Source organism: Telmatherina bonti (genome assembly GCF_933228915.1).
Source record: "Telmatherina bonti genome assembly, chromosome: 23".
NCBI lineage: Eukaryota > Metazoa > Chordata > Actinopteri > Atheriniformes > Telmatherinidae > Telmatherina > Telmatherina bonti.
In genome coordinates, this window is record NC_136632.1 from 14,796,017 (window position 1) to 14,811,273 (window position 15,257).

General features: G+C 39.0%; 2 protein-coding genes across 4 annotated transcripts in view; both read left to right on the forward strand.

Annotated features, from left to right (window-relative positions):
- Nucleotides 1–944: 944 nt before the first annotated feature.
- Nucleotides 945–7,585, forward strand: LOC306773348 (sodium- and chloride-dependent GABA transporter 2-like; the record flags this gene model as incomplete). Its single annotated transcript, XM_079263137.1, has 14 exons — nucleotides 945–1,125; nucleotides 1,913–2,047; nucleotides 2,183–2,323; nucleotides 2,545–2,632; nucleotides 2,755–2,887; nucleotides 3,030–3,164; nucleotides 4,531–4,634; nucleotides 4,866–4,990; nucleotides 5,080–5,192; nucleotides 5,284–5,421; nucleotides 6,601–6,703; nucleotides 6,796–6,896; nucleotides 7,059–7,229; nucleotides 7,409–7,585. The coding sequence occupies exons 1-14, from the start codon at nucleotides 1,008–1,010 to the stop codon at nucleotides 7,583–7,585; spliced, it is 1,782 nt and encodes a 593-aa protein (XP_079119263.1). The 5' UTR covers nucleotides 945–1,007.
- A 1,319-nt stretch (nucleotides 7,586–8,904) lies between these two features.
- Nucleotides 8,905–15,257, forward strand: part of usp15 (ubiquitin specific peptidase 15) — a 22,925-nt gene continuing 16,572 nt past the window's right edge. For 2 of the 3 annotated variants that reach the window (XM_079262867.1, XM_079262868.1), the window contains exons 1-5: nucleotides 8,905–9,004; nucleotides 9,872–9,999; nucleotides 10,640–10,770; nucleotides 12,580–12,706; nucleotides 13,919–14,064. In XM_079262867.1, coding sequence (XP_079118993.1) covers nucleotides 8,916–9,004; nucleotides 9,872–9,999; nucleotides 10,640–10,770; nucleotides 12,580–12,706; nucleotides 13,919–14,064 — 621 coding nt within the window. In that variant the 5' untranslated portion in view covers nucleotides 8,905–8,915. Of the gene's footprint in view, nucleotides 9,005–9,871; nucleotides 10,000–10,639; nucleotides 10,771–11,605; nucleotides 11,651–12,579; nucleotides 12,707–13,918; nucleotides 14,065–15,257 lie in introns of those variants that run through there. The other variant, XM_079262869.1, reaches the window with a different exon arrangement.

Sequence of the window (15,257 nt, forward strand, 5' to 3'; positions counted from 1 at the left end):
TTCCAGCTATTGCAGTCATCAGGAATTTCCTCCTTCTGGACAAAAGTCTGTTTCGCTCTTTGATCTTTGCAGCGTTAGTTGTGTTAACAGATGACAACTTCAGTTCACTTGTTGAAGCAGAGACGATGGCTTGGTGGCTGGGTCCAGTGGGTTGTTCTGAGGTCTGTTCCTATCTCAGCCAAGTCCGATCCGGTGTGAACTGACCGTGGCTGCTTTAGCTTCCCACTGAGTGACTCATCTCTGTTTCTTCACTGATGAGAGAAAAATGGTAAGAAATGGGCCTCTTTCATCAGTAATGCTGCAATGCAGCAAACATCAAACACAATAAGTCACAAAAAAAATGCAAAACTCTGTTCCATCCTCACCACCTGTAGCTTTTGGGTCACTGAAGTAAGAAAAGTATTTTCAAAATTTCTGTGGAATTTATTTCTATTTTTCTATATTTGCCTTTGTTCACGTTTTGACATGCATTATATTTCATAGTTTCTTATTTTTTTATTACATATATTGTTCTCTCTGCTGTGGTTCAGTGCGGCTGAAAGTGACACAAGAGACTTAGAGGTCAAATGTCATCCTCTTGGACTCTTATGTTGCACCTTATTTTAACTGTTGGGACGTGGTAGGTGATGTACTTTGCTCGGAAGGGGGACGATGAAGAGACGCCATGTGGAGGCAGGCCCACGGTTTAGCATTACATATCTCCACCCCTTTCGCCAGCCACGTTAAATACTAAAACTTGAGCATTTACAGATAAACCTCCAGATACCGCTCCAGCCTTGAGATCCCCACAAGTGGCACTACAATGAAAGGTATGCAAGTTTTCAATATATTCTTTCCCTCATTTCATTTGAAGTGTAACTGAAATGGTCTGCAGCATGCACACAGGCAGCCACGACGTACTAACATCTGCAACTTGCTTTAATTGTTGCATAGGAAACTCTGCCAAAGCAGGGCTCCCCAATGGCAACAACCGTGTCAAGGATATACTCCCACCCTCAGAGGAGAAGATGGAGGAGCGGGGTCAGTGGAGCAACAAGCTGGAGTTCGTCCTGTCAGTCGCCGGCTCCATCATCGGCCTGGGCAACATGTGGCGCTTTCCCTACCTCTGCTACAAGAACGGAGGAGGTGAGTGTGCCAACTCATGTATTTCAACAAATGCAGGCAATACACCTTTAAGCTGAAGTGCTGTGTATAACATGATGTATACCTAAAAGCCCACTGATATGTTTAAATTGTGCCTAAAGTGTGTAATTCCTGGGATGCGCGCAAAATCTACAAACATTACACCTGACTTTTTTTTTTTTTTTCCCCTCTTGAACTCAGGTGAAAACGGATAAATGTAGATGTGCAGAAGTCCAACTGGAGTTTTCCCTGATTTGTCTTTGGATGTGTTCATGTAGCTGCTAAATTAGATGCCCTTCTCTTTCTGTCCCTCTGTGGGGTTACGGGCAGGGTCACGGTTCAGGGTTGAATCGGGTCAGACAGCTGTTGTTGCCTCTTGCTCACAGCAGCTGTTCCCGCAGCGAGGTGGAAATCTGAGCATGCCAAACATCACTGGCGACCCAACAGGACATCAACACCAAAGCTAAAAAAGAACAGTGGCGTGGGTTAAAATGTAACCTGTCCACATCGATAAGAAAGCATATTGAAAAAAATTGTCTTCTTGCAGAAGACAGATTTTAAGATAAATATATTATTATGATTATTGCTTCTTAAACAATTTATTCATTGTATTATGATTCAAATTAGAATAATCTTGTTAAAATAAGTGTGAAGTTTAAACTTACTGCAAAGAATAACTTCAGCAACACTGAAATAAACAAAAAGCATAATGTAAATGTATTATTTAGTCATTAATCTCTCTACAATGCAGTTAAACTAGAAGAGTAATGTTTTTTCTTCCTCTATCCAGGCGCTTTCCTCATCCCATACCTGATCTTCCTTTTCACCTGCGGTGTTCCTGTATTCTTCCTGGAGACAGCACTGGGCCAGTACACCAGCCAAGGAGGAATTACATGCTGGAGAAAAATCAGCCCCTTGTTCGAAGGTAAGAAGGTCAGATGCATCATGTCACAGTGCAAGAGTTGTAGAATAATTGCAAATCATATAGCTTTTGGACTATTTGATGCCAAAAAAAACAAAAAAACAGATTGCATTGTGTCTTTAAATGTCCTCCATATAGGTCTTGGCTATGGCACTCAGGTGATCGTGACTCTGCTAAACTTCTACTACATCATTGTGCTGGCCTGGGGAATTTTCTACCTCTCTTTCTCCTTTTCATGGGACCTAGCTTGGTCATCCTGCAACAACACATGGAACACAGGTAACATGTCCACTTTAAATCAAGCATTTTATATATTTTCTTTCAGTAGTGCAATGTTGCATTGGTTCTTCTTTATTTTATTTTTTTTTTATTTTTAATGTAATGTAATTTAATTTAATTAGAATTTTATATTTAATTTAATTTAATTTAATTTAATTTAATTTAATTTAATTTAATTTAATTTAATTTAATTTAATTTAATTTATATTTTATCCCTACAGAAAACTGTGTGGAATTCCAGAGGAGAAACACCTCAATCAACCAAACAATCGATCTGAATGCCACATCTCCTGTCATGGAGTTCTGGGAGTGAGTTGTCATAATGTCAAAATTGTCAAAGTTGTCAAAAATAAACCTCTTGCCGATACAGTGATAGTGACCTGATGGTGTAACTAATGTGGCCCCAATGTGATTTTCCTCTGTTTCTGCAGGAGAAGAGCACTTAGAATTTCCCCTGGCATTGACCAAATGGGTTCACTGAACTGGGACCTGGCCCTGTGTCTGCTCATTGCCTGGGTCATGTGCTATTTCTGCATTTGGAAGGGAGTGAAATCCACAGGAAAGGTGAGTGAGATGGGTTTCCAGGTCATGTGACACATTTTCCTTGTTTTCATAGATCGACTAACATGAAGAACGTCGTCTGTGTTTATTTAGGATTCTCTCATAGTTTGCACTTTTTCCCATCTTGTGTGTTTTGTTGAGATAGGTGGTCTACTTCACTGCAACCTTCCCCTATCTGATGCTGATTGTGCTGCTGATCAGAGGACTCACATTGCCTGGTGCTGGGATCGGGATCAAGTTTTATCTCTATCCTGACCTGGGGAGACTGGCAGACCCTCAGGTACCATTGTGTTACATGAGCAAGAAAATCTACTGATTGTTTACTGGACACTAGCATTCATTTCACAGAGCTGTCTAATTTAATGACATAAATCCGAGTGAGGGCCTTTTTGGTGCATTGCTCCTTGTGGAGAAGTGCAGATATCCCATGGTTCTCTGCTGGGGAGTGTCACTTCTGCTGGGTCCATCTGTTCTCGGTGAAACAGGCAATGACCAAATGGATGACACAGGGCCAAAACACCGCTGAGACTGTAAACATGACTTCTACACGTGTTCTGAACAGCTCTTCTTGGCTTTGTCTTGCATTTTAAAACAGATAGGCTTTCCTCTTTCCCCCCTCATTCCTTAAACTCTCTTGCTTAGTTGTGTTTATGTTGAATGATCCAGTCATTCTGCACCACATTTCTCTACTCAATTTAAAATACATCACAAATTTGCTCCTTATATACTTATGGAAACGTGTTATGTTAATATTTGTTCAGGCCAAACATGATCAATAAATCACTTCCTCTGCAGGAGTCAATGGTTAAAACTCAGCACGTGTCACTCTGGTTGATTATCTAAACTCCACGAGGCACGTTTTGTACAGTTGTTTGCAAAAGTTTAGGTGGGCTGTTTTTCTAAAAAGCATTAAGTGAAGAAAAATCAATTTTTTAATGCAATCATATTTCATTTAACAGTTGCAGAAAATAGACTCCTAGTAAAAGTTATTACAGTGAAACATCCTTCAACAGGTATTTCTGCTTGCAGATCGCTGATTTGTATCCAACAAAATGGTTCAAAGAGTCACAGATTTTAATTGTCAATTCGCTATTTGCACTGTACATACAGGAGAATCAAAATGTAGTTTCTTTTTTTTTTTTTTTTTTTTTTTTTAATCAAAGATTAAAAACATAAAAGAAAAGATAATAAAGTTAAGATAGAAAAGAAAGTACAAGGGATTGAATAAAATATATTGCAGATATATATATATTTATAACTGTGTTGAAAAGAAATAATACAAAGAGAATATGAAAAAGAAATGCTGGTTTGGGACATTTTTTTCCACTTTTCCACATCTGAGATGCTTGAATCAACTTTTGGGAACTTGTTACTCTTGTCCTGTTTTCATTTTAAAATTCTCCAGAACAAAATTTAAGAACATTGTGTTTCTAAAATATGTGTAATCTGTGTCTTTAGGACTGAAGCTCACTTTAACTTAAACTTCCTTAACATTTTACATGAATAGAACATCTAAACAGGACATTTGCATGGACAGCCTGCAGCTGTACACACACAGAATAAACACGGTTGTGTAACACAACATCACGTCAGCGCTTGTGCTCTTGTCTGTACCTGCATATCTGTGAGCATTTCTTTTTTTGTAGGTGTGGATGGATGCCGGCACCCAGATCTTCTTCTCCTATGCCATCTGTTTAGGTTCTCTGACTGCTCTGGGCAGCTACAACAAATATAACAATAACTGCTACAGGTATATTTTTAAGTGCAGCATTTATATTTGATCTTTATTATGTGTTAAAATAAAATGAAATTGCTTCCATGGTTATGTATAAATGAGATTTAACAGCAAAAATTCAAGTCTTTTTTTTATTTTTTTTATTTTATCAACATGAGCATCTTCAGCTATTAAACATGATTTTCTTTATGTCATCCTAAACTTTGCTTTAAAACAGTGATGCAGTTTTGTTTCTCCATGTTGCAGAGATTGCCTTGCTCTGTGCTTTCTGAACAGTGGCACCAGTTTTATGGCAGGCTTTGCAATCTTCTCCATCCTGGGTTTCATGTCTTATGAACAGAATGTTCCTATCTCTGAGGTGGCAGAGTCTGGTAAGGCGGAATCACTGCATTACAATGACAGCAACACCTTGTTAGCTCTTCAGCCAGTGTTTAGGTTTTCCCGCCTTGTCTTTCTGTAGGCCCTGGCTTGGCCTTCATAGCCTACCCTCGTGCTGTGTCCATGATGCCCTTCTCACCTTTGTGGGCTGCCCTCTTCTTCATCATGATTGTTTTTCTGGGGCTGGACAGCCAGGTAGATGGCTCTGCGGTTTTTAATCCAAAAAGTTTTCTGCAAGATTTAAGTCTGTAGAATCCTTACATCTCTGTGCCTTCCTTCCTATTAGTTTGTATGTGTTGAGAGTCTTGTGACAGCGGTAGTAGACATGTACCCCGCTGTGTTCCGCCGCAAGAACCGCAGGGAGCTCTTCCTGTTAGGTGTGGTCTTTGTCTCCTTCCTCATGGGCCTCATTATGCTGATGGAGGTAGGTGTTGTACTCTTGGGCCTCACACATAGGTGCACGCACAGAAATAAACTCAGCAAAATTCAGCATTAAACTTAAAACATGGCATTTCAAATACCTGAGGTGTTGTGCCTAATGTAAAGAGGATCAAACGCCATGCACCACATTAAGTCTGTCATGAGACAAAAACTGTGACTACTTGAACTAACTAATGAAATGAGTATCATACTCGACCAGACTGTTGGGGTTGGGGATTATAGCTGGTGGTTTGATGCTTTGCTCTGCTATAAAATCTTCTAAGAGTCCAACATAGTTGACATGGTCTCACCTCTGCACAGCTGGAAACATGTAGGCTCTGCAGAGGTGTCAACAAGTCATCATTTTGTAAGTACAAGTACGACAAGGGGTTTTGTGCAACTCTCCTCAGGTAAGTCTCAGTCATTGATGTGCAATGCTGCAATTTAGAGTCCTACTTTCAGCGGCTTCAATAAAACAAGTTGATAAATTATGTAAAGCAGTCATGCCTATTTTGCACCTCTTTTAAGCATAACAATAATTTTTTCATGTCTTATTTCACACCAAAGTTTTTCACAGTTGTGTCAGTCTTCAGCCGTTCTGCATGAGTTCGCAAGTCATGCAACTCAGATTAAGATTTGCTTATTTAGAAATGTGAGTGCTAAAAGTTCTGTGAAAACAGTGAAGACAAATAGAATTACACTATTATTATCATCATTATTATTATTATTATTGAGACTACTTCCTTACTATTTTTCCACAACGTTGCACACAACAAGTCTACCATTTCTCCACATGCAGGTTTTGCCTTCCTAGCCAAAGGTATTGTAAGTTACTGTCCAATGCTTTGAACTTTGGGCAAAATTATGTGTTTTTTTTCCAAGTTTGTACAAACTCCCAAAAGTTGAATGAAAAATTTTTAGTGTTTTCTGTCTATCTGTAAAGAAAAGTTTGAAACTTGTGTCTTGAGCTTTTCTAGTCCATCCCTTTTTGTAATATGTTCATATGTGGCTGAAGGTACACAACGCTCAAGAGTATTAAATGAGGAAAAAAAAAAACAATTTTGCACATTAGAATATTTAATTAATTGTATTTTTGAATATGGAAAACAAATGGAATACATGTTGCAAGTTAATTGTCAGTATGTATTTATAACTGTGTTTCAATACTTTTATATCTCTGTAGGGGGGCATGTATGTCTTCCAGCTCTTTGATTACTATGCAGCCAGTGGCATGTGTCTTCTCTTCATGTCCATCTTTGAGACCGTCTGCATTGCGTGGGTTTATGGTAAGCAAACAATGAATAACAAAAACATTTTTTGTTGACTGCAGCTTTTAAGGCACAGCGTGGTGAGACATGTCTTCGCTGTGTTTTTGCAGGTGCGGATCGCTTTTACGACAACATTGAAGACATGATTGGCTACCGCCCAGGACCCTACATCAAGTACTGTTGGTTGTTCTTCACCCCAGCCACATGCATTGTGAGTGTCAACAAACAAATTACTTCCTGTCAAGGCTTTCCAAAAATGGCAGCTGCAAACTGAGAAGAAGCTTCCTCTCGTTTACTTGTCCTGCTCATCTGTTTCTTTAACAGAAATTGGGATAATTTATGAAATGTAATGTTTGTTCATTCCTCTTCCTAGGGTACTTTTGCTTTCTCCCTCATTAAGTACACTCCTCTAAAGTACAACAACGAGTATGTGTACCCGTGGTGGGGTTATGTCATTGGCTGGTTGCTTGCTCTCTCCTCTATGGTGTGCATCCCTCTTTGGATGGTATACAAGGTTAGCACCACCAAGGGAACACTAAAAGAGGTATGCTCATTAGGGATATAACAAGAATTGTACTATTGTTAGGGAGATATTTCCTGTAAAATGAAAGACATCACATATCTACAAAAATATTCTTTTAGTGTGAACCGATTGATCAATTAATTGTACCCCTTAAACTTGTAATTTGTAAATTCCTTTTATTTATTATCTTTGTCTTACAGCGCATCCAGCTGCTAATCACACCTTCTGATGACTTACCCAAAACTAAGAGGGAGCAGGAGATGCTACTAGCCATTTTTGCTCCCGAGGGAGAGGCCACAAAAACTACAAATGGCTACTTCCCTGTCTTAGAGAGAGACTCCAACTTATCAAGCCTCAGTAGCGATGTGAATGTATAAGAACCCTACATGGCTACATTTTTAACTTGCTACACCTCTGCCTTTATTTCATTAATAATTGCAGATGTCATTTAAAAAAAAAAAAAAAGTAATATGGGATCTAATTCAAAATGATATGGAGGTGGACTTAACCCAATAAGGATAAGGCTGTAAAATGCTGGTTTGGCATATTTGTACATTAGGTGAAAAAAATATGAAAGAAATAAAGAATTTAAAAAGTAATTAAATACAAAAAAAGGAATGCTTGAAGGTAAATTACCCCCCCAAAAAATCAGATCTATTTATTGATTGACATGCACGTGTATATAGGATAATATTTGTGTCTAACTCAACAGGTGGCAAAAGTAACATAAAAATAACTTAAAACTGGATCTTTCTGAAGAGTTGGACACCAGTAGACGCAGAAACTTCATGATGTTTCTTTATATGAAGTCATATTTGTAAGATATTGTTGAATTATGACAAATGATTGGAGTAACGCTCCTTTTTATATGAATGGAAATTTTTAATTATTTTGCTTTATAGTAGACTTATTAGTAGATTTTCATATGGAATAGCAGTAACCATTATACTACAGTAGCTATATACTATATAGCCATGAGACTAACATGATACATAAACTATAGTTTAATTTTTATTGTGTAACATAATATGAATGTAAAAAGAATGTGAATGTTTTAAGTATGTTTTAAATAAAGATTGTTTGTTGTCTTACACTGTTCCACTTATCTGTGACCACTTACTGGAGGCAACTTTATGAATTTGGTGTTCTGAACTGAAATCACATGAAAGAAAGTCACATTTTCAGAAAAACTAAATTTGAATATTTTGTTTAAAGTTATAGTTTATTTAAATGAAAGATAATGCTGGGGAATCTATTTTAGCAACCGGCAATGACACGATTTTATCCCCAGTCATGCTTGGTTCACATTTATTTTTGGTTGCATCAGTGCACTGTGTTTGTTGACTTTGCAAAACTTAGTATGCACAGTCAAATAGTATCCTGAGAAACACAACTAGTGTACACAATACCTGGGTGCTCCTCAATAAGTAGACAACTGTATGTTTAACTTCCTGTTTTTCTTCTATTAAAAAATAGAGCACCTCTTGCTGGACACATAAGAATGTAACTTGGAAAAAGTTACTTTCAGAGACATAGCTTGTCCAAAAGCGTGCGCAGCAACAATGATAGAGCACTTTTGGATCATTTTCTAGAATAAATCCACCGCTGGGTGTCACGCTCGTCCCTTACCGTGATTGGCTGAAACAGCAGCGTCTCTCTACGTCACGCCCCACATTTCCCCACAATGCAACGGGTGTCCGAGGAAAGATGGCGGAAGGAGGAGCGGCTGATCTGGATACTCAGAGAGGAGAGGTCGCGGCATTGTTGAAAACACCGCTCAGAAAGGGAGATACTTGGTAAGACCGGATCTGAAATCTTTTCAGAGATGCTTTGCAGCTGTTGGTTGGCTGTGCCGGGGCTGACAACGCCACAAAGGATGAAAAAGCCGAGGCGCAGGCCGTGTTGACAGTGAGCTCTGAGGCAGCTAGCGGGAGTTTCATGTGTCAGCTTGACGGGCTAGCGGCGGATGTGCTATTGCTAAATGGCAGGCTAAAGACACCGAATGTCGTTTAAATGTCCAGCTGTGTTGCTATTTTAGTCACTTCCACATAGCAGTTTTTCTTTATGTCCTTTGACGGGATCTGAGCGACACTACTATTCGTGCATGCTAATGGCTAACTGGTTAGCAGCCGTCGCTCCAAATGGTTTTCCAGTCAGTGGGTTCATCCGTCGACTTTAGTAGGGCGGAGTCGGAAAAGAACCACCTGTCAAAAACTCAGAGCCAGCTGGCTGTGCTTGCCGCAACCTGAACTCAACTCGGCATCAAGAAAGCTACAGTTACAACTATCAGTCTGTCAAGTAGCTGCCTCTTAGTGTCACTTTTGTTTAGGGTGCTAAGGGCTGGCTGAAGGTGGCCTGGTTTAGGCTTAAACTTCCCTTAGACTATGGGTGTCAAATTGCAGTCCTCGACGGTCCGTATCCAGCAGGGTTTTGTTGTTTCCTTCTACAAACACATCTGATTCAAATCAAATGGATCCAGCAGCTTCTTGTCGACCTATTTATTAATTTCGGTCAGGTGTGTTGGAGCATGGTGACAACAAAAAACCTGGAGGATACCGGCCCTCCAGAACTGGAGTCTGACACCTGTGCCTTAGACCTTTGGACTTATAAACAAAATCATTTCATGATTATAGATGGTGTAACATCGGTTGGCTTCTGTGCAGGTACCTAGTCGACAGTCACTGGTTCAAACAGTGGAAAAAATATGTGGGATTTGACAGCTGGGACAAATACCAGATGGGTGACCAAAATGTCTACCCAGGACCAGTTGATAATTCTGGTCTCCTCAAAGGTAAGATAAATGATGTGATCTATGTGTGTAGCTATGTCGTGGCAATCATAAAAATGTTGTTTTGTTTTTTTTTTTTTCAATTAGCTGTCTGTGATGATTTGGAACTTTTCCATTTATCTCTGTAAAACTAAAGAGGGAAAGCTAACAGAAGTGCTGTGTTTCCATTTTGATGTTTACTGCTTGCACTAATCTCTTCTTTTGGTGAACAGCACCAAGGTGCTTAGCTATTTCTATTTTATTAATCATATTTTAACTGGCATATCAAAATATTCTCACATATTTGGTTTGAAGCTAAATAATTTGGTTTGGGTGGTTAAAGGCAGAATTGATATCCGAGGACTCAATGCAAATAAGATTGTATTACAAAGAATAAAACCCAAAATGTACAATTACCTATCATTACAGTTGTCAGCTAAAATCTTGTGATTCTGACAGCCCTGTCAATGTGGAATTACATTTTTCTGGAAGTATGAAGAGTCCAGGGAAATGGGCACAAAACAACATTGTGTGCTCTCCATAGAATTGGCCTTTTTAGGTTCATAGAAAGCTCTCCATCGTACTCTCTTCTTTGTGAGATGGCCAGTACATGGACAGTGGTTTGTTGAAACCATCTGAATGCGCTTTCTGTCCTTCTCTTTAGATGGGGATGTCCTGGCCATTAAGGAGCACCTCATTGATGAGCTTGACTACATCCTGGTCCCAACAGAGGGCTGGAATAAGCTTGTCAGCTGGTATGGACTAACAGAAGGTCAAGAGCCAATTGCACGCAAGGTAATGATTCAGTTTGTTGCATAAAAGTATCTTTATGTAAGATACATTTGCAATTCATAAGAGATATTTTGTGATGCAGTGGAATGATGGAACAAATGGGTTTCATACAGTGTGGCTAGTATTGGTAAATGGACCTGTACTTGTATCGGGCTTTTCCAGTCATGGTGATCACTCAAAGCACTTCATACTGCATGGCACACTCACCCATTCAGACACACATTCATACCCAGACTGGCACATCGGGGGGCAACTTGAGGCTCAGTTGCTTGCCCAAGGACACTTCGGCATGTAGTCAGCAGTCTTCCTTCATCTTCTGGTTGAAAGACTTCTCTTCCTCCTGAACTACAGCTGCCCTATTGGGCCTAATAGGGTACAGTGGAATCATTCAGAATGGAATTATGTGGGCGTGAGTGCAACTATATGAACTTATTGGACACGTGGATCTACAGATATGCCGTGCATAAGATCAGCAAGTTGGTAACGTGACATAAAGTGTGAATGAACAGTGATTGACTGTCATTAAAAGCTATTATATTTTCTGATTAATAAGCACCTGCACAAGTTTTAGTTGGTTTAAATGGCATTATGTGTTGTTTAAGTTAATTAGTCTCTAGGATGCTCAATAGTGGCACCTACAACTTAAGAACCTACCATATCCAGTTCACTTCAAGTAATTACGGCTCCCTGGGTGCTGAAAAAGGTTCTCCTCCTGTCACCTCTATCATTCTCTCTCCTGTTCTCTGCCCCTTTTATTGACCCTCCCCTTTTGCCATGTATGTCATGGGATGTATCGGGTGGCTGCAGGGTTTCTATTTTCAGGCAACGTTCTGGATAACTGAAAAGCTACATGGAGCGATCTGCGAGACACAACATGCAAGAGGTGTAATATTAGTTTCCCTATTTTTTTTCCCTTTACGTTTTGTAGTTGTTGATGTTGTCCTGTAAGGGGTGAATTCAGAAGGGTTGTAGTCACCGGTGATTCGGTTCCTTCTGCAGTCCTCTTCAGGTTTGATTGCCAACACCGGTGGAGCGCTTCTGCGTCCTTGTTGTTTGAAGTGGAGGAATGCCAGCTGAGGTCATACTGAGAGTAGCAGCGTGAAAGCTTGCAAGAGGCATAACCAGTATGGAAGCAGGGGTGGGTGGGGATAGTTGCTTTGGCTGGGCTCTGCTTTGATAAATTTTGTCCATGAGTTTGGCCATGAGTTGGGCTTTTGCTCTGAGATTCCAAACACACGGATGTTGTACCGAGCGGTTGGATCGGCCCATCGAAGTATCTGGGTTAGGGTAGGGGAGGGGAGGGGTGTCGGGAGAACCTAAGCTGTGCGTTCATGACTGTTGCAGTTCTCAGTGGCATTTGTGAAGTTAGTACTGTGTGTATATATGCAAGCGTGTGTATGTGTGTGTGTTGGAGGGGCTCAGCGGTGAAATAAATAGGCCGGGACCCCTCAGCTGTTTCCACGAGGTGCTGCTAATTTCAGCGCTTTACTTTGACTCTGCTCCTATCAGAGCACTTGATGTGTGGCAACGAGGGTCCGTTACTTTGTTGTCAGCCAGAAACACTAACAATTAGAAAACACAGTTTACCAGTTTAGTTCAGAAGATGAAAGGATTGAATCTGAATATTCGATTCATTGTACATGTTTTGCTTTTCTGCAACATAAGTTTTCAAGTTTTGGTTTACTTGGATATGAAGCTTGTATTGTTATAGACACTCTCACATAGTCATATCAGATATCTATTGTTATGAAGAATGATGCATTTGAACTGAATCAAGATAATTAACTAATTGTGAGGTGTTTTATTTTGCAGGTGGTGGAACAGGGTATGTTTGTCAAGCATTGCAAAGTGGAAGTGTACCTGACAGAGCTAAAGCTCTGTGAAGACAGTAATATGGACAACGTCATCACCAGACGTTTCAGTAAAGCTGACACAATAGGTAGGTATGAATCCCTTTGGGGTAACTGCTGGTTTTCATTAAACTGACTCATTTATGTCAAATGTTTGCCTGAGTTCAGACCTTATAATCCTTCACACATCTGAATTGACTTAGACAGCATTTATATTATTAGCCACAATGTTTAATTCTGATTAAGTATAGATAAGATTTGATAGTTCACAATCTGAGTTACCATTGTTTTGCGTTTGGTTTTCCACATTAACATACCTACAAAAAACATGAATGCACACTAAATGCCTTTCTGTTTGTCAATATCTGTTTCTATTAGTCTGGCGGTATTTCTCCAAGTTTATGACATAAACACTCTACATATATGTAGAAGCAAAAAAGCAGTGTGGAATGTTTTTGACCTAAAACCACATGCCATATTCAACTGCATGTTTGTGTCCTGAAGTCTAAAGAAAAAAAAAATCATATTTGTGTTTGTTAACAAAAAAGTCTGAAATGAGTTATTACAGTTCTGCTATTTGATGGACACTACATTTATCTGATATCAGACATGAAATAGCAGTTGCTCAGATAAAAATGGAGCTATTTCAGAGTGCAGATGCACCAACGTAAATAGGCAGGATTACAAAAACTGTGAATGTGTTAAGTGTTTATAAGATATTTTAGTCTCTACTGATTGGGTAAGTGTCACCACTTAGGATAATTTTCAGTGTCATTATAGTGTGATACATAATAATCTTCCAGCAATACATCCTGGTTAGGAATTTTGTCCAATTTTCTTTGGAGCTCAATGAGTAATGTAAAATAAAAACCACACCAGTGGAGGTAGGAAAGGTCAGTTACTCGGTCAGTCATTTGGGTTGGGGAAACAGCTTTGCAATCGCTGATTGCTTTGATGCTGAAGTGACAGACTTTAGTTGTTACTCTCAGAACTTTGGCTCCATTATCTCTCTCAAAAGAGATTTAACTTTTATTATCTCCATCACCTGGCTTCTGTGCCATGAAGTTGTCAAAATCATCATGTCATCACATCAGTTCATGAACACAAGGATTTGGTTTTACAAAAAAGAAATATGAAAAGTTGATTAATTCAGTGATCAGTTCCTACAGTGTAGTGTAAAGAGTGGCTATGGTTGGTGTTTTAACTTTACAATTAAGTGACTACACGTGTTACCTCCATGCATTTCTGGATTTAACATAACTAGACTGATTCCATCTGTAATGTCTCTGATATGACTGCAGATATGATAGAGAAGGAAATGAGGAAGCTTTTCAGTATCCCTGAAGAGAAGGAGACCAGGCTTTGGAACAGGTACATGAGCAACACCTTTGAGCCTCTCAACAAACCTGACAGTACCATCCAAGATGCTGGCCTTTACCAAGGGCAGGTAGGAGAATTTAAGGAACCTGTTTTGTTGTTTCTCCCAGTCATTATCATACCAGAGTTAAAGCAACACAATTCAGCTCTTAACTTTATGCTATTCCAGAGCTATCTGAAAGTGTTTAGTGGTTCTGTGGAGCCACAGAGCATGTAACCATCCGGTAACTGTCTGACAGCCTACAAAGCGTGCATGTTACCGGTCGCGCAATACACTCAATGACCCTGGATCAATGAGTATTCATAATGTGATTGTTAATTAAAATATATATAGAGTCATCCTCAAATTTATTCATACCATCCTATTAAAGAAGGAAAAAAAAAACCTGCTTTTACTGAAATAAGTTGAAATTGACAAAAGTAGTAACAAACATTTGATGAAAATTATGACGTTGCGTTTGAATTTTGATTCAAGAAAAATGTATTAAAAAAAAAAAAAAAAGCAAATATACATGATAAACTAATATAGTTAGGTTACTTGTAAACTAATATTTTGTTGAACAATCCTTTGAGGCAGTCAAGTGTTTTCTGTAACACTCAATCTGGACCTTTTGTTCAGTGTTTTAGCCCACTGTTCATCAGCAAAGTGCTCTAATTTGTCTGGGGCAGTTTTCTTATTTTTTATTTTATTTTATTTATTTTTTATTCTTTTCCACTCAACTCTACACAGCTATTTCACTGATTTCTAATTTATAATTTTGCAAAAATGTATTTGTTATTGCGTTTTTCAGTCTCCGATTAGAGAGTGACTTTTGTAAAACTGGCCTTTTCTTTAATGGAAGTGTGTGAATAAATTTGTCTTGATATCCACCTGCACTCTGAGCAGACTACTAATAAAACCTGGCTACTAGGACCTAGGAAGCTTCACATCACAGAATTGCTTTATTAACCAGCAGCTAGTTATAAGCAGCAGACAAATTTTCATCCTGGTATTTTAACTATCGGATAAAACTGCAGCTTCATGAGGACTTAAAGGAAAAGTGGTTTACCTCGACTCAAACTGTGGGATCAATGCAGAGATTGAGATTTCCTGAGTATAATCAGATCTGAAAGCTGATCCAAATTGCCATTAATTTCTATTTCAGGATATGCCTTGAAACTCAACACAATCATAGATAAATATAGCACGTAAAAAGCTTTTTTACTGCTCACAAAACAACACTTTGAATGTCATTAAAGTGTATGATGCAAGTACTTAAACAT